Source organism: Hemibagrus wyckioides, linkage group LG13, assembly GCF_019097595.1.
Source record: "Hemibagrus wyckioides isolate EC202008001 linkage group LG13, SWU_Hwy_1.0, whole genome shotgun sequence".
NCBI classification, from domain to species: Eukaryota; Metazoa; Chordata; class Actinopteri; order Siluriformes; family Bagridae; genus Hemibagrus; species Hemibagrus wyckioides.
Window position 1 is genome coordinate 3,437,501 of NC_080722.1, and position 24,000 is coordinate 3,461,500.

A 24,000-nucleotide genomic window follows, 5' to 3' on the forward strand; every position below is an offset into this window, starting at 1 on the left:
AGTGAGTGTGAGAGTGAGTGTGAGAGTGAGTGTGAGAGTGAGTGTGAGAGTGAGTGTGAGTGTGAGAGTGAGAGTGAGTGTGAGAGTGAGTGAGTGTGAGTGTGAGAGTGAGTGTGAGAGTGAGTGTGAGTGTGAGAGTGAGTGTGAGAGTGAGTGTGAGAGTGAGTGTGAGAGTGAGTGTGAGTGTGAGAGTGAGTGTGGGTGTGGGTGTGAGTGTGAGAGGGAGTGAGAGAGTGAGTGAGAGAGTGAGTGTGAGTGTGAGTGTGAGTGTGAGAGTGAGAGTGAGTGTGAGAGTGAGTGTGAGAGTGAGTGTGGGTGTGAGTGTGAGAGTGAGTGTGAGTGTGAGTGTGAGAGTGAGTGTGAGTGTGAGTGTGAGTGTGAGTGTGAGAGTGAGTGTGAGAGTGAGTGTGAGAGTGAGTGTGAGTGTGAGAGAGAGTGTGAGAGTGAGTGTGAGTGTGAGAGAGTGTGAGTGTGAGTGTGAGTGTGAGAGTGAGTGTGAGTGTGAGAGTGAGTGTGAGAGTGAGTGTGGGTGTGAGAGTGAGTGTGAGTGTGGGTGTGAGAGTGAGAGTGAGTGTGAGAGTGAGAGTGAGTGTGAGAGTGAGTGTGAGTGTGAGAGTGAGAGTGAGTGTGAGAGTGAGTGAGTGTGAGTGTGAGAGTGAGAGTGAGTGTGAGTGTGAGAGTGAGTGTGAGTGTGAGAGTGAGAGTGAGTGTGAGAGTGAGTGTGAGAGTGAGTGTGAGTGTGGGTGTGGGTGTGAGTGTGAGTGTGAGAGTGAGTGTGAGAGTGAGTGTGAGTGTGAGAGTGAGAGTGAGTGTGAGAGTGAGTGTGGGTGTGAGTGTGAGTGTGAGAGTGAGTGTGAGAGTGAGTGTGAGAGTGAGTGTGAGTGTGAGAGTGAGTGTGAGAGTGAGTGTGAGAGTGAGTGTGAGTGTGAGAGAGTGTGAGAGTGAGTGTGAGAGTGAGTGTGAGTGTGAGAGAGTGTGAGTGTGAGTGTGAGAGTGAGTGTGAGTGTGAGAGTGAGTGTGAGAGTGAGTGTGAGTGTGAGTGTGAGTGTGAGTGTGAGAGTGAGTGTGAGAGTGAGTGTGAGAGTGAGTGTGAGTGTGAGAGTGAGTGTGAGTGTGAGAGTGAGTGTGAGTGTGAGAGTGAGTGTGAGAGTGAGTGTGAGTGTGAGTGTGAGTGTGAGAGTGAGTGTGAGAGTGAGTGTGAGTGTGAGAGTGAGAGTGAGTGTGGGTGTGAGAGTGAGTGTGAGTGTGGGTGTGAGTGTGAGAGTGAGTGTGAGTGTGAGAGTGAGTGTGAGTGTGAGAGTGAGAGTGAGTGTGGGTGTGAGAGTGAGTGTGAGTGTGGGTGTGAGTGTGAGAGTGAGAGTGAGTGTGAGTGTGAGAGTGAGAGTGAGTGTGAGAGTGAGTGTGAGTGTGGGTGTGAGAGTGAGTGTGAGTGTGGGTGTGAGTGTGAGAGTGAGAGTGAGTGTGAGAGTGAGAGTGAGTGTGAGAGTGAGCGTGAGTGTGAGAGTGAGAGTGAGAGTGAGTGTGAGAGTGAGTGTGAGTGTGAGTGTGAGAGTGAGTGTGAGTGTGAGTGTGAGAGTGAGTGTGAGTGTGGGTGTGAGTGTGAGAGTGAGTGTGAGTGTGAGAGTGAGTGTGAGTGTGAGAGTGAGAGTGAGTGTGAGTGTGGGTGTGAGAGTGAGTGTGAGTGTGGGTGTGAGTGTGAGAGTGAATGTGAGTGTGAGTGTGAGTGAGTGAATGAGTGAGAGTGTGAGTGAGAGAGTGAGTGAGAGTGAGTGTGAGTGAGTGTGAGTGAGTGTGTGTGAGTGAGTGTGAGAGTGTGAGTGAGTGAGAGAGTGAGTGTGAGTGTGAGAGTGTGAGTGTGAGTGAGAGAGTGTGAGTGAGAGAGTGAGTGTGAGTGTGAGAGTGTGAGGGTGTGAGTGTGAGTGAGTGTGAGTGAGTGAATGTGAGTATGTGAGTGTGTGAGTGTGAGTGAGTGTGAGTGAGTGTGAGTGAGTGAGTGTGAGTGTGAGAGTGAGAGTGAGTGTGAGAGTGAGAGTGAGAGTGAGAGTGAGTGTGAGAGTGAGTGTGGGTGTGAGAGTGAGTGTGAGTGTGGGTGTGAGAGTGAGTGTGAGTGTGAGAGTGAGTGTGAGAGTGAGTGTGAGAGTGAGTGTGAGCGTGAGTGTGAGCGTGAGTGTGAGCGTGAGTGTGAGCGTGAGTGTGAGCGTGAGTGTGAGTGTGAGAGTGAGAGTGAGAGTGAGAGTGAGAGTGAGAGTGAGTGTGAGAGTGAGTGTGAGAGTGAGTGTGAGAGTGAGTGTGAGTGTGAGAGTGAGAGTGAGAGTGAGTGTGAGAGTGAGAGTGAGTGTGAGTGTGGGTGTGAGAGTGAGTGTGAGTGTGGGTGTGAGTGTGAGAGTGAGTGTGGGTGTGAGTGTGAGAGTGAGAGTGAGTGTGAGAGTGAGTGTGAGTGTGAGAGTGAGTGTGGGTGTGAGTTAGAGCACCAGGTCCTCTCACACCGGCGTGACATGACTCGTTACCTTTGCAGACGAAGCACTTGATGTGGAAGTGTCTGTTCTGCACCCGCAGCACCTCGCCCTTACAGGCCTGGCCGCAGTTCTGGCACAGGATCGGGCCGCTCTGGGTCTGAGGCTTGGACTGCTGCTGCTCCAGAACGCCGGATACGGCCTGCTGCTGAAACGCTGAAACACACACACACAGAGAGAGAGAGAGAGAGAGAGAGAGAGATGTGTGTGTTAATTAATTGCATTAAAAACATGTTGATCTTTCTCTCAGCACATTTTCAGCACACTTTCAAATAAACCTCTGCAATTAATTCATCACTATTTACACTTTATTAATAAACCTGCTGGGGTTTTTTTTTGTTTGTTGCCAGGAAAAAGTTTTTAAGTTTTAAGATTTACAAGTTTAAAGTTTTAAGAACTAGGTTGCAATATTTCAAGAAATATTAAAGGAATATAAGAGCAATAATAGATGACATTATGAGAAAAATATCACAATATTTTAAAAATAGAACCATAATAATTTCACAATGAGGCAATAATATAAAGCTACAGGAAGAAATTATAATATTTGGAGAATAAAAAGAATAAAATTTGATATTGTGAGAATTAAGTCATAATATTTCAGAAATGATTAAATAATTATATTAAAAATAAATAAAATAATATATCACAATAACTAAAGAGTAAAGTCATAAAATTTAATATTATGAGAATTTCTTCAGGAATAAAGTTGTAATATTCCAAGAAAAATTAAAAAAACCTATAATATTATTTTAAAATAAATTTTATTTATAAAAGTAAAAAATAAATGAACGATTAAAAAAGTCAAAGAATAATAAATAAATAAATAAATAAATATTTTAAGAATAAAGTCACATAGCTAAGAGAGTGTGGAGCTTCATCTGAGAAAAGAAATGAAAGAAACTATTTTCTGGAGCATCAGCAGCAAATGATTATTGTTACACACACACACACACACACACACACACACAGAGCTACAGCTGCTTGTTTGTAAAGGAGCAGAAACCGGTTTCAACAACAGCACATTTTACCACGTCCTGTACACAACAGTGCAGTGAGGATTAAAGCACAGCCTCACACACACACACACACATACACACACAGGAATTTCTGGTCTTTAATCAAATACAGGAGCTTTAAAAAGAACTCCACAAAAACATTTACGCAAGATGGTGAAGCTGGAACCGTTCCAGAGAAACACCTTCACATGGTGTAAGAAAAAACCTCACAAAGAATAAATAAAAAAATAAGTGAAACTATTATCCTTTCAGCCATTCGTCCTCACAAATAAACAGTGTATGCTTTTTAATTCTCAGGTAAATACTTAAAATTGGATCAAACTTTCCAAAATTTATTACATCACAGTGCTGTTGAGTCCTGGATTCTGATTGGTCAGGAGATGTTCATTCATTTTCTATAACAGCAGCTCAGAAGTTTATTAGGTTTATTACTGCACTTGTTCTAATACGTTATCATTTCTATAGCAACATCATGATTTTTCAGCTGTTCACTGAGGAATTCTGCACTCTGATTGGTCAGAAGGTGTTGATTATTTTCTTCTAACTGCAGCTCTGAGAGCACGAAGAGGTGAAGTGAATAAGACTGATGATCTCCTCATCATGGCACCTGTTAGTGGGTGGGATATATTAGGCAGCAAGTCAACATTTTGTCCTCAAAGTTGATGTTAGAAGCAGGAAAAATGGACAAGTGTAAGGATTTGAGTGAGTTTGACCAAAAGAGCCAAATTGTGATGGCTAGACCACTGGATCAGAGCATCTCCAAAACTGCAGCTCTTGTGGGGTGTTCCCGGTCTGCAGTGGTCAGTATCTATCAAAAGTAGTCCAAGGAAGGAACAGTGGTGAACCGGCGACAGGGTCATGGACGGCCAAGGCTCATTGATGCACGTGGGGAGCGAAGGTTGGCCCGTGTGATCCGATCCAACAGACGAGCTACTGTTGCTCAAAATTACTGAATGCTGGTTCAGAGCGGGTCTCAAACCCAGGTCTCCAGCATGGGAGGCACGTGCTCTATAAAGGAGGCTAAAGACTGTAGCCTCTAGCGTCAGTCGCTAGTTCACCTCTTGAGATCAGGGCAGTGAGCTTTACCTGCATAGCACCCAACACTGGCCTCCATTACATAATCTAGCGTCTCCCAATTTGTTTAGATGCTTTAAGAGCGATTCTCTGCAGCCGCACCTCAGGCAGCGAGGCATGCTGGGAATGTATATAGGCCCCTTTTAAAACGAAAACTATTTCCTGATTTGGAACAGGACTGATTTCAGGTGTGGTGCGTATCATCAACCTGAGGAACTCTTTCGTTCTGTTTTGTTACAGCACAGTTTTCCTTGGCGCGAGTCTCACTTTTAAACATCTATAAAGCGTCTTCATGTCTGAGCGGATGCTCCTGAATTGAGATGAACGCCGATAAGGACGTCTTCATCAGAAAAAAGAAAAGGGGGTGGAAATGTAAGAAATGCAGTTGCTGGAGACATGCCTGCTGTTTGATGCTTTGCCCATCGAAGCCAACACATGTTTCTGATAAAGATAAGAATGTTGGAAGGATTAGGAAATAGATTTATTTTCCTATAAACAGGGCGACTTGCACAAGAGAAGCAGGAACTCTATCATCAATCTGTTTTTATTCTGTTAATGTTGTATGTCAGAGAAAATAAAGCACCTCACACTTAAATATAAAAAGGTCTCAGGGATTACTCTGGCTTACTGAAAGCTTTCTGAGGAATTCTCCATTCTGATTGGTTAGGGAGCTGTTGATTCATTTCCTGTAAGGGTGGGGCCTGGCGCTCATAGGTTTTATATGGTTTCCATAATAACAGATGACATAACAGATAATGACTTTCTTTATTTGATAAAAAATATTTTTTATGTTGACTTCTACATAATTATTATAATATATATAATATATACATACATATATATATACACTACTCACCAAAAGGTAAGGATATTCGGCTTTCGGGTGAAATTTCACCTAAAATGCACTATAACCTTTACAGGTGAACTTAATTTGACCTTCTCTACTCTTTTGAATGCACATGTCCAACTGTTCAGTGTTTCAGTACTTTTTGCATAACTTGCTGTTCTCTAACAAGGTGCTTAACAGCAAAATTCACAACTGGGGTTTGATCCATGAATCGACCAATAAATTTTCTGGTTCAATTAGAATTGGTATTTAAACAGTCCTCTTCATCATGCTGTTCACATTTTGACATCATGAGACCAAGACCACACCTAACAATTGATCAACAGTACCTCACCATTGCGAGGCTTCAAACAGGATGTTCTCAGAGGGAAGTGGCCACTGAGCTTAGAGTGTCACAGAGTGTCATCAGCAGGTTGTGACAGAGATACAGAGAGACTGGAAGAGTCACAGAAAGGCATAGAAGTGGACGTCCTTTGGCCACATGCCACGTTGATGACCGCTTCATTGTGAACAGTGCCCTGCGGAACCGGATGATGAATGCCACTCAACTCCAGGCAGATTTAAGGGAGGTGAGAGGAACCCAAGTGTCACGTCAGACCATTCGAAACCGTTTACATCAGTGTGGTCTGCGTGCTAGACGACCTGCAAGGGTACCTGACCACACCACCAGGCACAGGCGTCGTCGTCTTGCATGGGCCAGGGAGCATTTACGCTGGACGAGGGACCAGTGGGCCTCAGTGCTGTTCTCTGATGAAAGTCGATTCACGTTGAGCAGAAATGATGGCCGCCAACGATGTTGGAGACGTCAAGGAGAGCGCTATGCATCAGCCACTGTTGTGGTGGTGTTACAGTCTGGGCAGGTGTGTCTACTCAATACAGAACTGCCCTACATCTTGTGAATGGTACAGTGACAAGACAATACTACCTGAATAACATCATTAATCCAGTCATTGTGCCCCTGCATGAACAACACAGGCCTAATATCATCTTCGTGGACGACAATGGTCCAGCTCATCGAGTGGCCTGCACTTTCTCCAGACCTGAATCCCATAGAAAACCTATGGGATCAGCTGAGTCGCCGTGTAGAGGCTCGTAACCCTGCACCCCAGAACCTCAATGACCTAAGGGCCGTCCTTCAAGAAGAGTGGAGTGCCATGCCTCAGCAGACAATAAGTCGACTCGTGAACAGCATGAGATGTTGTCAAGCTGTAATTGATGGTCAAGGGCACATGACGAATTATTGAGACATTGACATTTTTTGTTGTGGTAAACCCACCACTGTTGTTGGCTTTTGTTTCAATAAATTGTTTGAGATGAGGAAATCACCACTGCATGCTTATACTTAAATGCCCTACTTTCATGATATAATATCACTGTAGCGTTAACTTTTTACATTTTCCATAAATTTCACCCAAAAGCCAAATATCCTTAACTTTTTGTGAGTAGTATATATTATCATAATATATACATAGAGAAAAGGAAAAAAAATCTATAAGTTTTAAGACTAATAAATTTTATATATATATATAATTATTTATTAGTCTTAAAACTTATAGATTTTTTTTCCTTTTCTCTGTTAAAGGAAATTAATTAGAAAATTTAGAAAAATTAAATTAAATGCCATTTTTTAATTAATCTATATAAATATTAGTCAATGAAACCATTTAAAATTATATTTTATATTCCTGAATGCAGTCATTTTTGTTTATATATGTATTCACATTTTATTTAATGATACAGATTTACATTTATTTATTTATATATTTATTATACATAATTGCACATAATTAATGAATATAAACTAATGAAGAAAGAAAGAAAGAAAGAAAGAAAGAAAGAAAGAAGCATGTACCTATATAATTAAATAAAATGTAAACACATCATTTTATTACATGCTAGAACCTGCTAGATGCTAAATATCACTCATATGTTTAAAATTTGTTCATCTAAGACTATGGAAACTTTTAGAATGCATAAACAAATAATAATATTATATTTTAAAAGCAGAAAGATTTATCCTGGAAAAGTTGTATAAAAAAAAGTACTCCATGCGCATCAAGTTGATAATATTCATGATAATAAAACCTTTTCTAATTGCATAATAAAAAGAATCGAATTAAAGTGAATCGAATCATAAAGTCCATATGATTCCTAGCCTTAACACCTGAACACAACACTTCAGCTAATCAGTCATCAATCCCATGTCCTGTTATCTGCTGAAGGTCAGCCATCAGGAGCATGCGTAAGTGAGCGCTGTTTATTTTCAGAAGCGCTTCAGTGTACAATGACTTTAAGCAGGTTTGCTATAAATAGGAGATCATGTGAACATGTGCTCTGTAACCCGTCCTCAGAACCGACTCGGCTTTCTCCACGCTCAACCTGACCAACCTGCAACCCTCCACAGCAACAGGAGAAGACATTCTGTGGATCTGGACGCCAATATATGACTCCATGGTTCAACATTTCGGAACGTTGGCTGTGTTACGGGAATCATTCTTCAGAACACGGGCTGCATCCCAAATCGCACAGAGCAATATTAGCAGCATTAGTGAGCTGACTTGCATTGCATTGACTGGTTCTTAAATCTGATTGGCTGAGCTGTGCACATATATCAACCACAGTATGACTACTGTATTAATTCGGCAGGTTTAACTCTGGATTAATTAAAATTTTAATAAATAATTAATTAAAGAGAACCACTAGCCTAAAAAATACCTTCATGTTGCTTAGCAACCACAGCTTACTAAAAACACTAGCAGAAGAATTGCAAATATTATGAATAAATAATTTATTGATGTTTTAGAAATAAAAAAGGGATAAAATATGGACAAAATAGTAACTTAACTTTAGATCATTTTAACATTCGCTGGATTGTCGGTTATGCCTAAGAACCCTGACCTCTGAACAAAATCTCACCCTCACGTGGCTTATTGCTGTGGCTACCTATGATATTAAATCAGTATAATTTGGGATGAAACCTGTATATTCCTGAGTGTCTCTCTCAGTATGAAGGCATGTCAGATTATCAGTGCACTAACTGAAAGTTTTCAGCTAATCTTTAAACCGAGGCAGCGGCTGAAAATACACTTACAGCAAGTTTATACCTCAAAATCACTTCCCACTCTGATGATGCTTCCAGGCAGAAAATCCCTACAGAATGCCACAAATACGTGTATAAAAAAGTTAGTAGGGTGAAGTAAACGACGATCTCAGCTCAGCCGAATCTATACTTCAGTTTCATAACAGGTTTTGTTGTTTTATTTATTTATTTTTTCGTAATAAGAATGCACTTCAAAAGAGAAATAAAATTTACTGACACCCAAATTCACTTTCCCAGCACTTTTAATGCTAGCTAACTACACTGGACACACTTACAATCTCATTAGCAAAGCATTGCTTTTGTGGTGTATTAGCTTAACTTTTAAGTCGGGTAAATTTATTCAAAGAAAAGTAAAAATGACGGTCAATCGAGTCTTAATTAATGAACAATTATCCGTGACTTCCTGTTGCACTGTGCGTGTACAAAATGGCTGAATAACTCTCTGTATATATTTGTGTTGTGGTAAATATTGTTAGCAGACAAACCAAGCTAACCTAGCTTAGCTAAATGACTCAGGTCTAATGACATTAAGCTAATTTAGGTGCTTCATGATGTCATGACAGATTGAAGAAAGCTATCTTTGAAAAAATCTGGAGAAAAAAGCCACAAAACCAGTCGTATATCTCCGGATAAAGTGTTATAACTGTGTTATAATGGTTAATAATGACATTTAAAAAAATAGAATTAGCATTTTATAAAATAACCGGGAACATACTACCTGTTTTTAGAAGATTTCATTCAAAAGTAAAAAAAAGAAGCTCTGATAAACATATGATATAAATCCAGTTCAAATGGTTTCACCTTCACGGATTCTTCACTAGCTGTGTCTGATATTCTCTAACCCGGAGGACGTCTGGATAACTGTCTGAATTCATGGTCAGATGCCTCTCAAAGCAAAATCCACACACAATACTATAACACACGACGTGCCTGAAAGGTGCAATTCAGGAGGTAAACATGCTCCAGCGTGTAAGTACACCGTTACGAAGAAAAGCTAATATTTAACTGTAATTGTGGTATAATAATAATTCACATTTACTCCGAAGTGCACAGAGATTGTCAATATTTACCTCTATTTATATGTGAGGAATGAGGAAATAAAAACCTCATGAGTCAGAGTATCATGTCCCAGCAGGCTGTCCGGCTCTGCCAGGGAATATGCTGACTTAGCACTGGTCCACTCGCACCTCGCCAAACCCTTTCCCACATCTGGTCCACTTCTATATACAAGATTTTTTAAACTAGCCTTCTACTCAAATGTGTTTCTTTAAGCTATCCAACCTCTAAGTGACACTGAACAGCCCTGCGCTAGAGAAAAGCTGTACTATATATTATTGACTCTGTGATCGATTACGGTGGATGAAGACAAGCATTTGATTCCATTGAGACACATGAAACCAGACAATCGAATCTTTTCAAAGTGCTGCTAATGCTTCATCACTGGGTGGTGTACAGAGGGAAGTCAGAGGAAAGCGCTATCTGCCCTCTTCCACATACACGAGCTCACAGACCCCTGTGATTGGCTAATATCCTGCTGTCTGATAGGCAGAGACAGAACGCCAGCCTTTCCTCCTTGAGAACGCATCCAATTTTACTGCCTTGGCTCCTGACTAATATGTCTTCAACATTTTATAACTTTTTTTTTTTTTTTTTTCAAATAAATGTAATAACAAACCGAATGGAAGCATTCAATGTATTTAATTTGATAATTCTTTTAAACAATTTTTTTGCTTTATTTTGATTTTTTTTTAGCATTTTTATTAATTATTTGTTTTTTTTATCTATCTATCTATTTTTTTTCCCATTTAAATCTAACAATTTAAATGATGTATTTTTGTAAACATTATATAAAGTATTATGCAGTATGACATTATATGTATCAGTGATTGGTTGGTTTGCATTTGGAGTAACTTGTGTTACGAATCAGTTGGAGTGGTTTCTACTCTGTATCATTTGGAGTAACTTGTATTATGTATCATTTGGGGTAACAGCTTGTGATATGGATCATTTGGAGAAGCTTGTGTTATGTATAATTTGAGGTAAAACACATTATGGGTCATTTGGGGTAACTTGTGTTACTGTATGGGTCATTTGGAGTGGTTTCTACTATGTCAATATCTTTTGGGGTAACTTGTATTATTAATTTGAGGTAAAACGCATTATGGGTCATTTGGGGTAGCTTTTGTTATGGGTCATTTGGAGTGGTTTCTACTATGTCAGTATCTTTTGGGGTAACTTGTATTATTAATTTGAGGTAAAACGCATTATGGGTCATTTGGGGTAGCTTTTGTTATGGGTCATTTAGAGTGGTGTCTACTACGTCAATATCTTTTGGGGTAACTTGTATTATTAATTTGAGGTAAAACGCATTATGGCTCATTTGGGGTAGCTTGTGCTATGTATCATTTGGAGTGGTGTCTATTATGTATCATTTGGGGTAACTTGTATTATGGGTCATTTGGGGTAACTTGTATTATGGGTCACCTGGAGTGGTTTCTACTATGTATCCTGTGGGGTAAGTTGTATCATGTATAATTTAAAGTGACTGATATTATGGATCATATGGTGTAGTTTCTATTATGGATCATTTGGGGTAGCTTGTATTATGGGTCAGATGAGGTAACTTGTATTATGGGTCATTTAGGGTAGCTTGTGTTATGTATTATTTGGAGTGGTGTCTACTATGTATCCTTTGGGGTAACTTGTATTATATATAATTTGAGGTAACTTGTATTATTTGGTGTGGCTTGTATTATGTATCATTTGGTTTATTGTATCTGTTCTGTAACACAGAATGAAAAGAAAGCCTTAAGAACACTTTTTGGTTTGAATTGGATTATCTGTGCTAGAATAATATTTCACAGCGCCGTCTGATTCGCATTTACCAAATTTGTCTGAAAAAAGTCGGATTTGCTAATTAGCTCATGATTCATTTGCCTTCATTTCTGGTCACGAAAACCAGCAACAGAGCACAAACAGGAAGCGAACACGCCGCCGTGTCTTTCAGTCTGCTGGCACAGATCCATACATCACGTCATCTCCAGGCTCCATTGCAAGCCTGGATCGAGTGGCATGGATTCTCTTTGGCTCAAAATGGCCCAAGTGTCATACAATCCTGTCCACCCTGACGGACACCGCCTCATTTTTAACTCAGTTCTAGTTATTCCTCATGAACCAGGAACACTAAAAGAGCTGAGAAACCTTTAACTCAAATGAGAAGAAAAAGTCTTTCTCTCATGCCGAGCAAAGGTTCCAGATGGATCCAGGATCCAGGAGGTGACACCAGATATTTCCTGGAAATGAGACTTGCATCATGACTTGGACGGGACATGCTATTTTAATGCAGGTGGAGAACAGGCAGATGTGTCCAACATTTACACTCTCGCTGTGGCGAGCTGCTTAAAATTATTAGAGCGTGATGTACACCCGGAAAAGCTTTCCAACACCGCCAGAGGAGCCTCAATTACGTCTCGCTGTTATAAACCTGAGAAATGTCACACTGCATTGTGAAAGTCTGTCCTGGCAGCCGCTGGACGCTGAAATCAACTCGCTTTACTGCCACGAGGTCGGGGAGCTGTTTTATAACATGAGCTACACCTTTTTTTTTAAACAACATTTATTTCGAAAACCCGACAGGAAAACTTTTTTTGCTGAGTGAAAAAGTTCTTGCGTAACACCGGCTTGGACATACTGAATTTTTATATAAAATGAGTGATAATAATATGGATTTTTTTGTTTTCACAAAAAAATATTAATTGCTTTTAGAAGAATAAACTCGAAACTCTTTGTTTGGAACATGCTCCATAAAGTAAAAGGAGGGGTTACTCTTGTTTAAGGCATATTTTTATCACCAACAATTTTTTTTATTAACATTTTTTATCTTTATTTTTAATTGAACTTAATGGCAATAATTTCTTTTTTTAATTTGTTGCCAAAAATATACAACTATGGTTGAAAAACTGCCAAAATCAGACCTCAGACAATAAATAAATAAACAAATAAATAAAACTAATTTAAATTAAATTAAATTAAAAGTTGACTGTTATGCGATTCACACATGCTACTAATCTAAAGAATTTATTTTAAAAATAATAATAAAATTATTAAAAAAAAACAGACCTCAGTCAAAGATTTTTCACCAGCTTTCTTTTTTTCTTTTCTTTTCATTTCTTTTTTTTTTTTGTAAAACTTCAACTACTTCCTGCAACACTATGGCTTGATTAACAACACATTCCGAATGTCATTAGCGAGGTCTCTGGTCATTAGTGTGGCTCCGGAGTGGCAATCTTTTTTTAACGACAAATTTCTCTACATGCAAATCCATCTCAGTAAGCATCTGTGAGCCATCACAGTGTTCCTGCACCACCCTCTGTTTATCTCACATGCCTTTTTTATTATATAAGCACAAACACACACACACACACACACACACACACTGAGTTGGCCCGGCCTGTTGCCCGGAGGGTCCAGATTGCATTAGAGCTCATGGAGTGCAGAAGCAACAGACTACATCATGATGCCTCAGATTAGATGTTGTTTTTGTGTGTGTTGAATAAATGACACACATATTCAATAAAAAGATCATACAGTCATCACTGCATGATAAAACCCTCTAATAATAAAAAAAAGTTATTTACAAGCTTTACAATTTGACCGACTGCATCGTTATGATGTCATAATTCCCTAATCATGATTTTTACAACTATAAAAATAAATATTCTTCCTTTCCTAATTCATATACCATAGAAAAAGTCTCGCCACCCCACATGCCACCCCAATTTATTTATTTATTTAATAAAATAAAATTAAATTAAACTAAACAATAAAACCAACGTATGCCATTATGTAATCTTTCTTTCTTTTTTACTACTGAGAAACATATTTAACTTTGCACTCTGAATAATCTATACATTGCCTCCCTTTAGTATCCCTCTGCCACCCCTTTCGCCCACCTGTCATCTAAGAAAGCTAATAACTATAATCCCTTCCACCTTAATGATCATATTAAGGTGGTTAAATCCATGCTGTTGTTTCTGTCCAGTGCCTACAGTGTAATATCATTGATATTTGCTTTTATTTAAATTACTCCACTTTAACAGGACCTCAGCCTCACCTTTTTTTTCCGGCATTTTCCAACACACTCTTCACTGTCAAGGTCTCAGGTGTAAATCCCAATCAAATCTTAATTTATCAAATTTTTTAAATATCCAAGAGAGTAATCCTGTTTTATCCTAGTGTCTCACCATCCAACATCTTCTCTGTGAGGAGTCTGAGATCTGAGGTGAGCGCACGCTGGAAGTGAAGTGCTCGTGTGTTAAAGGCACGCGGCTCATAGCTGGTGACAGGGTTGCCAGAATGGTGATAAAACCACCCACTACCTGGCTGTGCTTGTTTGTGTGTGTGTCTGTGGTTTTGGCCTGGACGTGACCTGGATTTAAGGAAGCACGAGGAGGTAACTTGTATTATCTATCATTTGGGGTAGCTTGTGTTATGGGTAATATGGAGTAACTTGTATTATCTATCATTTGGGGTTTATCATTATCTATCATTTACAAAAGTTACTGAGTGAAATCTAGTCCAATCTGGCAACCCTGTCATTCCTGTAAGACACTCTGACAGCCTGGCCAACTTATTGCAGCAATGTATTATAAATAGAACGTTCTCGAACACCAAATACCCGTGGTGAGGGTTTCATGGCACTGGCTGGGGGGGCCAGTCGACATTTAACCCCTTCTGATGGGCTTTAATTATTTATGAAAGCTAAATGCTGAAAGCAGCTCAGGCTTCCGGGTTAAAGCATTGATGGTGCTGTTAATGGACTATTCTAGCCATTAAAAGTGTGTGTTGCTTGTGACATCCTAAATAATTCATATTCCTGCTGGAAAAGATGCAGCATGAAGGACAAACATGGATCTGTGTACAAGTATGAAAATAACAAGCGTATAGATATTTCAATCTGATTCATTTCTGCTCATTTTAGAAGAAAAATCTAACGAAAAACAGCAAATTCTACGACCAAAATAGAATTTTTTATACAAAAAATTCCATACAAGAAGCTATCACTACATTTAAAGCTAAGCATTTCCACCAGTTTCAATGAGGTATGCAAATATCCCTAATTTCACATCTAAATATATTATATTTGCATATATTAGAATATAACGCACAATATGTTGATTCGTGGATTTTTTGGGATTGTCAGCATTTACAGTTGTTGTTTTTTAAACTCATCAGATATCTTTGCATTTATTTGAACTATTTAACTACACTTTAATTTTTTAAGTGACAAATGATTTTTCATTTTTAACTAAATTTGCAATCAGCATCAACACCTACTTAATTTACACAGTAATGCATCTCCATTATATTAGCACTCCAAGTATCCCTTAATTTATGTTTCATAACTAAAATAAAATCCAGATAAAGTTAACAGCTTGGTGGACTCCGTTTAATTATTTATCGAACCTGCCATGCAAATGACCCCCGAACTGCTGAGCTGATCAGGCAGGAAAGACTGGCGATACAGTAAAGTGTTATCATCAGGACTCTACACTCAGGGTCACTCAGGGTCACACATGGACGGAGAGAAGCTCTAATGAAAGCGCAGAGATATGACGAACGCTTTAACACACCAAAGAGACATTTATGAAGCCTGTGTGTGTGTCCCATACCTTCTTTAATCGAGGCCTGACTGCTGCTGATATTTCATCACCTTCCCCTTTCTAACCTTTAGGATAAGTCACCCTCAGACCTTAGATATGACACCATGAGTATGGGGGCGGAGCTAAAAAACAGAGGGGGGTGTGTCACAATTACACTCAGTTCTAAACTTGAACTTTTTTTGTTGCTCAGTTTAAAACTTACAATTTTCCTCACTTTAAACAACTGAGGGTTAAGGGCCTTGCTCAGGGGCCCAACAGAGGCCCGATTGACTTTAATCCCAGTCCAACACTAAGATACTAAGCTATTACATGTTTAGAGCCTTTAAAGTGAACCAAAAAGCTTTTTCCCCCTCTCTATCACATCCTGATCAGAGCAATGGCCTTCTGAGGACAGAGTTTTAATGGATAAAGCGGTGAATTAACTGAGTGTGAGTACAGTGTAGCGCTCGCTCTGCTTCTCCTAATCCCGGCTAGCTTTTCTGTACAGGAGGGGGCATCAGATGAACACAAACACTGGCACTGGAGAGTTAAAATCCCCGTTTGTGAGCATTCAGCACAGGAGTGCTATTTTATAAGCAGCTGTATAATGAGTGTGGAAGCATTTGGTTTAAATCAAATGAAACCAAACTGGATTATTCCCACAGCAGTATATTAGAGATGTCTCAGACTGCTCATATTCTTCTCATTCATACGTCACCGGATTGTTTCTTACTTTTATTAGTCTCTCAGTAGAGAAATGAACGATGATGAGAGGAAAGACTGTAATAATAGCCAGAGCAGGCAGACCGAGTGTTTCAGTGTTTCACCTTCTCTCTCTCTCTCTCTCTCTCTCTCTCTCTCTCTCTCTCGTGCACTCTCTCTGTCTCTTCTCCCTCCCCCTCTCTCTCTTTCACTCTCTCTCAGCTTCTCTCTCTGTCTCTCTCTTGTGCACTCTCTCTCTCTCTGTCTCTCTCTCTCTCTCTATCGCATGTACTCTTTCTGTCTTTGTCTCTCTCTCTTTCTTTTGTACTCTTTCTGTCTCTCTCTCGCGCTCTCTCTCTCTCTCTCTCTCATGTACTCTCTCTCTCTGTCTCACACACACACACACACGTGTTTATTTCCTCACAGGTGCATCAGTGGGTCGAACGCTCACCTAAACCTGATATGGTCTTTATAAAATGCAGAATGAGACAATAAACATTAAACAGCTTTTCATTCCTGCTGCAGATTAAAGTCCCAGATCATGTCGGACTCGTACGGGGCAGTCAGTCAGGCTGGGCGTGAAACACCGTGTGGGCAGATCGTGGAAAAAATAAACACAATGTCAAAGAGGCTTTGTTCCAAGGACGTGCGTGTGTGTATGTGTGTGAGAGTGAGAGACAGAGAGAGAGTGAGAGAGAGAGAGAGAGAGAGAGAGAGAGAGAGAGAGAGACAGACGCTCAGTGTTCAAAGGAAACATATTACATAATTGACTCATACTCTCAGTTATCGAAAGTATTGGCACCCAAAATATCTGTTATTCAGCAAAATGCCTGTAATGAGAAAAACTTTATTTTTATATAAATAAATAAATAAATAATACTAGTAATAAAATTATTTATTAATTAACTAAACAATAAATAATGCTAATTAAATAATAATATTTATATTAAAATGATGGATCTTGTGGTTTACATGATATATCATTTAGATTTAAAAAGAATGTTTTTTTTTTTTATTTTAAAGACAAATTTAATGCCATTTTGTTGAAATTCCCAACTCTATTTACAACTACATTTTCAGGATTAACAGCTTTATCCAGCCTTCATCAAATCTGATATATTGCTAGTGAAATTTGCTGGTTGTTCTGATTTTATTTCCTTTAACACAACATTTCTCTCTGGTTTATAAATCAGGTGCCAGGGGAAATGCTCTGTAATCAGAGTGCAGTATTTCAGCGGTTAAAGGATGTGCTGAATGACGTGCTCGGAGCTAGCTGTAACAATAGCTTGATGCTGAAAGAGAGAGAATTGCAAATTTGCTTAAATAATTGCGCTCTTTCATAACACAGGCCCTGAGCGAAGACACAGCAGTGGAGTTGGAAATGTTCCACGCTTGTTAAAGGACTCAGAACAGAGACAATTTCCACTAGAGACTGCACCGAGTGTGGATCAGGACACACCCTGAACGAAGCTGTTCCACTTCACTCTGTAAATAACAGGGTCTAGAGTATAACTGATGTGCTAGCTAATTAATATTAGCTAAATTACTAATTATTGCATTGTATTAAAATGTTAGTTAGGTTGCAGACGTTTTTGTTTTCATACACAGTTTGGAGGGATGGATGACGGACGGACGGATGGACAGACAGATAGACGAACGGACAGAAGGGTGGATGGACAAACGGACAGACGGATGGATGTGGTGAGGGTAGGATGTATGAAAGGAAGTATGGAAGTATGGAAAAAATGATATTTTTTCTGTGTTCTGGTTTTATTCACAGCAATATTGAACTAAATTGTGACTTAACCCAATGGTTAGTTAATTCTAACCAGAATTCTACACATTTGTACATAGACACACGTCACTTACACAGACCCTCCAACATGTCTGTTTTTCTCTCAGCAATTAAAACAGAGAATATAAAATGTCTGCGATCCCAAACTGTGCAACAAAGATTTAAATATTGAAAGTAGCAGCAGTGTGTAAACAGGATGAGCAAGGTTTTAACAAATAACTTCATTAACTTCATTTAACTAATCACTCTAAACCCCTCTTTTACCCCCTGGGGCAGAGGTTCAGAAAAGAAATGTAATCAGATATAAATGTAGATGTAAACGAATAGGATGTAGACAGACTTAAATATAAACAAATGGTACAAAATGTACATGTAAACAAATATGCAATATAATAATTAATATACAGAATGTGCAGAATAAGGCAAGTGCACATGTAAGCAGATATGTACAGGAGGTGATTGCAAATATATTAAAATAAACATAAGTAGAAGAGAAATGAAGTTTATAAATAATACATATATATATATATATATATATACATAATATATATTATGTATAATATATAGAAGAGTTTTTGTGAAGCACAGGGTTATAAAGCTCTTCTCTGAAGCAGGATCAGAGTTTTACAGTGTTAACTAAATGAATGCGGTGGATGGAGAAGGAAGGAATGAAGAATAGATGATGGATGGATGAGTAAAGCTCAGTGTTAGCTGTAGGATCAGTGCAAACTAATAACTAACTAACTATGGGATGGATGGATGGATGGATGGATGGATGGATGGATGGATGGATGGATGGACAGAGGGACAGAAGGACAGACGGACGGAAGGACGGACGGACGGACACATGGATGGATGGATGGATGGATGTGTAAAGCTCAGTGTTAGCTGTAGGATAGGTGCAAACTAATAACTACTTATGGGATGGATGGATGGATGGATGGCTGGATGGATGGAATGGGATGAATGGATTAGATGAATCGGATGAATGGATGGATGGATGGAAGGGATGAATGGATTAGATGAATCGGATGAATGGATGGATGGATGGATGGAAGGGATGAATAGATGGAAAGTAGGAATGAAGAACAGATGGATAGATGTGTAAAGCTCAGTGTTAGTTGTAAGATCAGTACAAACTGATAACTAACTAACTATGGGACGGATGGACGGACAAACAAACAAATACATAGATGGATGGGATGGATGGAAGGGATGAATGGATGAGATGAATGGGATGGATGGATGGATGGATGGGAATAATGGGATGGATGAATGGATGGAAGGAAGGAACAAAGGAAGGAATGAAGAATAGATGGATAGATGGCTGGACGAGTGAAGCTCAGTGTTAGCTGTGAGATCAGTGAACAGTAGAGTGTGGTTCTCTCACTGGGATGAGTCTGAGCTTGCCATGATTAACTTAATCCCATTAACTCGTTCTTTTGAAGTGAAGCTGCTCTAGCTATCTGACTCGTTACACTGTACATCCCCTAAGGACCTGACATGCACACACACACACACACTTTCTCTCTTTATACATATGAGCTTATCTAAAATAAATACAGAATCTTATATAATGACAATATTAGTCCTGTGATTTATTGGCATTCCATCCAGGGTGTATTCCCAGTCCAGGGTGTATTCCCAGTCCAGGGTGTATTCCCAGCTCGTCTCACACCCAGTTTATCTTGGCATAAAATCCAGATCAGGATGAAAATGACAAATAAAAACACACTTTTTTATTTTGTTCTTTTTATTCCGTTCTTCGGTGATCAACAACCCGACAGCACGAGGAATGAGATGAGCTTTTCTCTTTGTAAATATGCAAATTAGTTAAAGTAAAAAATCCACACCCCTCAGAACACTGATATAGCGTGTGATACAATACAGAGGACAGAAAAAGTCTACACACCCCTGTTAAAATGAAAAAGAGATAAATCATGTCAGGGCCTTTTCCAGCTTTTATGTAAAATTGCAACCAAAATATTAAAGTGGAAAAGAATAAGAATCATTTTAGGCGGAAAAAAACGAAAAAGAAAAAATGTACAATAAACTGGTTGCATTTTTTACAGCACAAAAACCTGCCATTTTATCAGGGGTGTGTAGACCTTTTATATCCAGTGTATTTATTCATTCCTCTCAACAAAATTGTGTAGAAAAATAAAAGCCTGGTAAGTATTTGCAGCTAGTTAGCTAGTTACTTAGCTTGCACTGCTAATCTATTCCTGGCTAACACACAGCCTGGTAAACATATCAAGTGACAAAAACTATTTTCATTCCGATTATTGACAACGTTATCAAACTACTCAGAAAAAGATTTATAGATATTTAGTTATGTTGGTGCTTCTGGTCAATCTAATCTAGCTAATCTGCTAGCAAAGCTAATAGAAATGAAACAAATTTTTAATGTCACTTTATTAAAATAGTTTATAAACAAATGTAATACTGAATACTATAGTATAGAGATATCTGGCTACTGTGGTTTAATTACAAATAGAAAATAAATGGTTCAAGTACGATGGCGGAGATTTTGTTATATTGCTAAACATTTTGTTTGTGTTTTTTTTGCGTTCTATACAGATTTATATGATAAATAAATTCACAAATAACAGCAATTAGTTCAAATAACAGCAATTAGATGAATCAGGAATGCTTATTTATTAATCATGACAGGCCTTAATATCATTTCAACATCAGGATTAATTTTAGCATCATGAACCCATCTTTAACAGCAGGATTGAGCCATAATCTTTCATCCATATATGTTATGAATATATTAAAAAAATTGGAACGAGCCTCTCTGAGAAATCTGTCTCGGCTCTGATTCAGCACTCGGAGATGACTTTACAAAGACAGGATGGAAAAATCCTGAGGAATCTGTCTGCCACCCCCATCACCAGAAGGCATGGAGATGCTAAAATAACCAACAAACAATGACAAAGCCGTCCGGCTCTCGCTGTATATATAGCGCTGAACACGCCGACAACAAATACCGAGCACTCATCAGACCAATCAGCAGTAAAAACCCCGGCTCTGACCGGAGCCTGACACAAACACGCTACATTCTGCTGAATTCCTGTTTCATTTCATTCTTTATGTACTCACTCACACACACACACACACACATCCCATCCCACAGATTCATATATAGTGATTCTTTAAGCTTATAAAGTGTCATACAGACCATTCACACCAACCAGTACAACTGGATCTAAACTCTTCTCACTCTAAAGCCACCTTCCATCATAAGCGTGCTCTCTGTTGTTCATTGGAGGAAAAAAAAAGAGGCAAAGTGGGATAAATATAGGCAGAGAAGGGCACAGATGGATATTTATAGGCTTTTAAAGAGACCTACATAAGGAAACAATCGAATGGGAGTGTCTCAGAGGTGGTGTTGTGGTGGAACAAGCTACATGCAGGCTGGATTATTGTATAAATAATTCACACAGTGTTATAATATCACAGCGCCGAGACAACTCTGGGTCATGTGTCGCTTGTGTTTGATAGCATGTGTCAAGTAACGAAAGGGATAAAATAGAAGGAATAAACAGTTTGAGGTTTGGTCATATGATGAGGAACAAAATCCAGCACACAGGAACCACAGCTGTGAAGCTCAGCCTGATGCACACTGAACACTGTGTTCAGGTGTGTGTGTGTGTGTGTGTGTGATTAGTAATCATAGGACTGGAAGCATGACAAGGTACCTGATTGATGTCCTGGGTGGCCATATTTGATGGCCGTGGTGTGTTCTGGGAAACAGAGTCGGTAGCGGATACAGGATTTGGAGCTGACTGTTGATGTGAATCATTTCAGTGAATCAGATCATTTGACTCATATCAACGAAAAGAGTCAAATCTTTTAGGAACCATATGAATCATCTCAGTGTTTTTTTTAACCAGTTGACAAACTTTGTGAGGTCATGACTAGGCATTGTTTACCCAACAATGTCCAAAATTATTTCATGAAACCTTACGCTGCAGTTCACTTTGTAATTAAATCATTGTTAAACCAGCAAGAGAAATACACTCATAAGTAATACATCCCTGATTTAACGTTATTGTGCCTGCTGTGTGTCCGTGCCTCATTAATAAAACCTCACACAGTAATATTAGATTCATGCTAATTGACTAACATCAGAGTTTATTCACTTTGTGACTTGGTGGTGCAAGACAGAAACTGCTGATCTTCTGGAATTTTCACACAGCTATGTCTAGAGATTCTATACAGGATGGTGCAGAAAAAACAAAAAACATCCGTTGAAGAGACAGATCTGGCAACTCAAATAATCACTCTGTACAACCGTGATGAGCAGAAAAGTATCTCACAAAACAACAACACAACGCAATACGGCAAATCTTGAGGTGGATGGCCTACAACAGCTAAAGGTTCTTCTCCTGTCAGCCGGGAACAGGAGTTTGAGGCTACAGTGGATATGGACTGGTGTCTGGGTTTGATGGTGTAAAGAAATCAGTGAGTTTGTGTCTACAGCTAATACATCTGTAACAGCTGTACATCTTATCATTCCTTTTCATTGCAACCAAGCAGGAGCTACACCAGATTCTTCACCTCCTGCTTACCAAACCTTACAACAGACCTTACAACCAACACAAGATACATCTAAACTGTTTGAAGTAGCAAGAAAAGGTTCTTCACAGATCTTCACAGAACAGAAATTTGAACTCGTGACCCTCTGGTTTGTAGGCTCAAAGGCTTAATCACTGAGCCACCACTTACCTCACCTCCCCTGAGATTACTACATTAAAGCAGGTGTTAGCATGGAAACTAGCATCAAAAGGAGGATTTGTGTTCCCTAAAGTAATCGATGATGCGGCTAAGTCAAGAACAAAGACAAGCTCAAGACCAGGACTTGCATCAAGAGTCGAAGCTGAGTCAAGATCGAGTCAAATCCTTTTCGAGGCCAAGTGTTTATTTGAACGATCTGCTCTAAGTGCAAATGCTAATCAATCCAAGACGAGTCCGAGGCAATACAGAACCATCTCGAGTCCTACAGCTCTCAATAAAGGACATGAAAACGTATGTGAACACAAACAATCATGAGCATTCTCATTCCACTTTCAGTGTAAACCAACACGCTGTGCTAACTGCTAATTTAACTGTGTATAAAATAAGTATTTTTCTGTAAATTGGCCGTAACATTCTCCAGCACATGTACAGTGTGTGTATGTTATTAGCGCTCAGGTTACTTATGAGTTTGAACAAAGAAAGGTGAGTTGACATACGCTAGCTGTGGGATTTAGTCATAATTACACTCATTAAAGGATTTGTGTGTGTGTGTGTGTATGTGTGTGTGTGTATGTGTGTGTGTGTGTGTGTGTGTGTATGTGTGTGTGTATGTGTGTGTACTTTACCTATGTCTTTTACTATATTTCTTCAGTGCATGTCTGTCAGTAAGGTCTAAGCGTAGAGACACATCCAAACGAGCGTGAGAGCGACATCATGCATCCTAGCACAAGGAACCCTATAGGGCACTGCATCATGGTTTATTCACTATAAGGACATCCTATAGGGCACTTTATCACGTTTTATCTAAGGCAGGCGCATCCTCTCTATAGGACACTGCATCACATATCCCCACACATAGCAGCACCCTGGAAGGCATTTCATCATGTTTCCTTTTCACTGTAGATTTTAACCATGGGGTACCTAGAGGGCATTTAGTTACATTTTATCTACTGTAGAAGCACCCTAAAGTGGACTTCATTGTGTTTTTCACCATAGGGGCACCTTTATAAGGTTTTCCACCCTACAAGGCACTTTCTTACATTGTATCTACCATGGTGGCACCCAAGTGGGCATTTCATTACTTTATCTCTACCAAGGGTCTCCAAGAGGGCATTTCATAATATTTTATTTGCAGTAGGGGCACCCTAAAGGAGACTTCGTTACACCCGAAAGGGCACTTCTATCTACCAAGGGGCACCTAGAGGGCACTTCCTCACATTTTATCTACCATAGTGGCACCATAGTGAGCATTTCATTACTTTAGATTTACTAAGGAGCACCTAGAGGGCACTTTATAAACTTTTCTTTACAATAGGGGCACCCTAGATGGGACTTTATTAAGGTTTATCTTATGATAGACACCCTAGATGGCACTTCACCTTTTCTCTCACATAGAAGGCATTTTATCATGTTTCCTTTCCACTGTAGATTTTATCAACCATGGGGCATACCATACCTAGAGGGCATTTCATCACATTTTATCTACTGTAGAACCACCCTAAAGGGGCACTTCATCATGTTTTTTATAGTTTAAGGCATCCTAGAGGGCACTTCCTTACATTGTAT

At 39.3% G+C, this 24,000-nt stretch overlaps 1 protein-coding gene across 6 annotated transcripts in view; it reads right to left on the reverse strand.

Annotated features, from left to right (window-relative positions):
* The window catches only part of ablim2 (actin binding LIM protein family, member 2), a 90,501-nt gene that overhangs the window by 61,490 nt on the left and 5,011 nt on the right, over positions 1–24,000 (reverse strand). For 3 of the 6 annotated variants that reach the window (XM_058406873.1, XM_058406877.1, XM_058406875.1), the window contains exons 1-2: positions 13,667–13,824; positions 2,508–2,669 (exon numbers count right to left, since the gene is read on the reverse strand). In XM_058406873.1, coding sequence (XP_058262856.1) covers positions 2,508–2,669; positions 13,667–13,682 — 178 coding nt within the window. In that variant the 5' untranslated portion in view covers positions 13,683–13,824. Of the gene's footprint in view, positions 1–2,507; positions 2,670–13,666; positions 13,825–24,000 lie in introns of those variants that run through there. The other 3 variants (XM_058406879.1, XM_058406878.1, XM_058406874.1) reach the window with 2 other exon arrangements.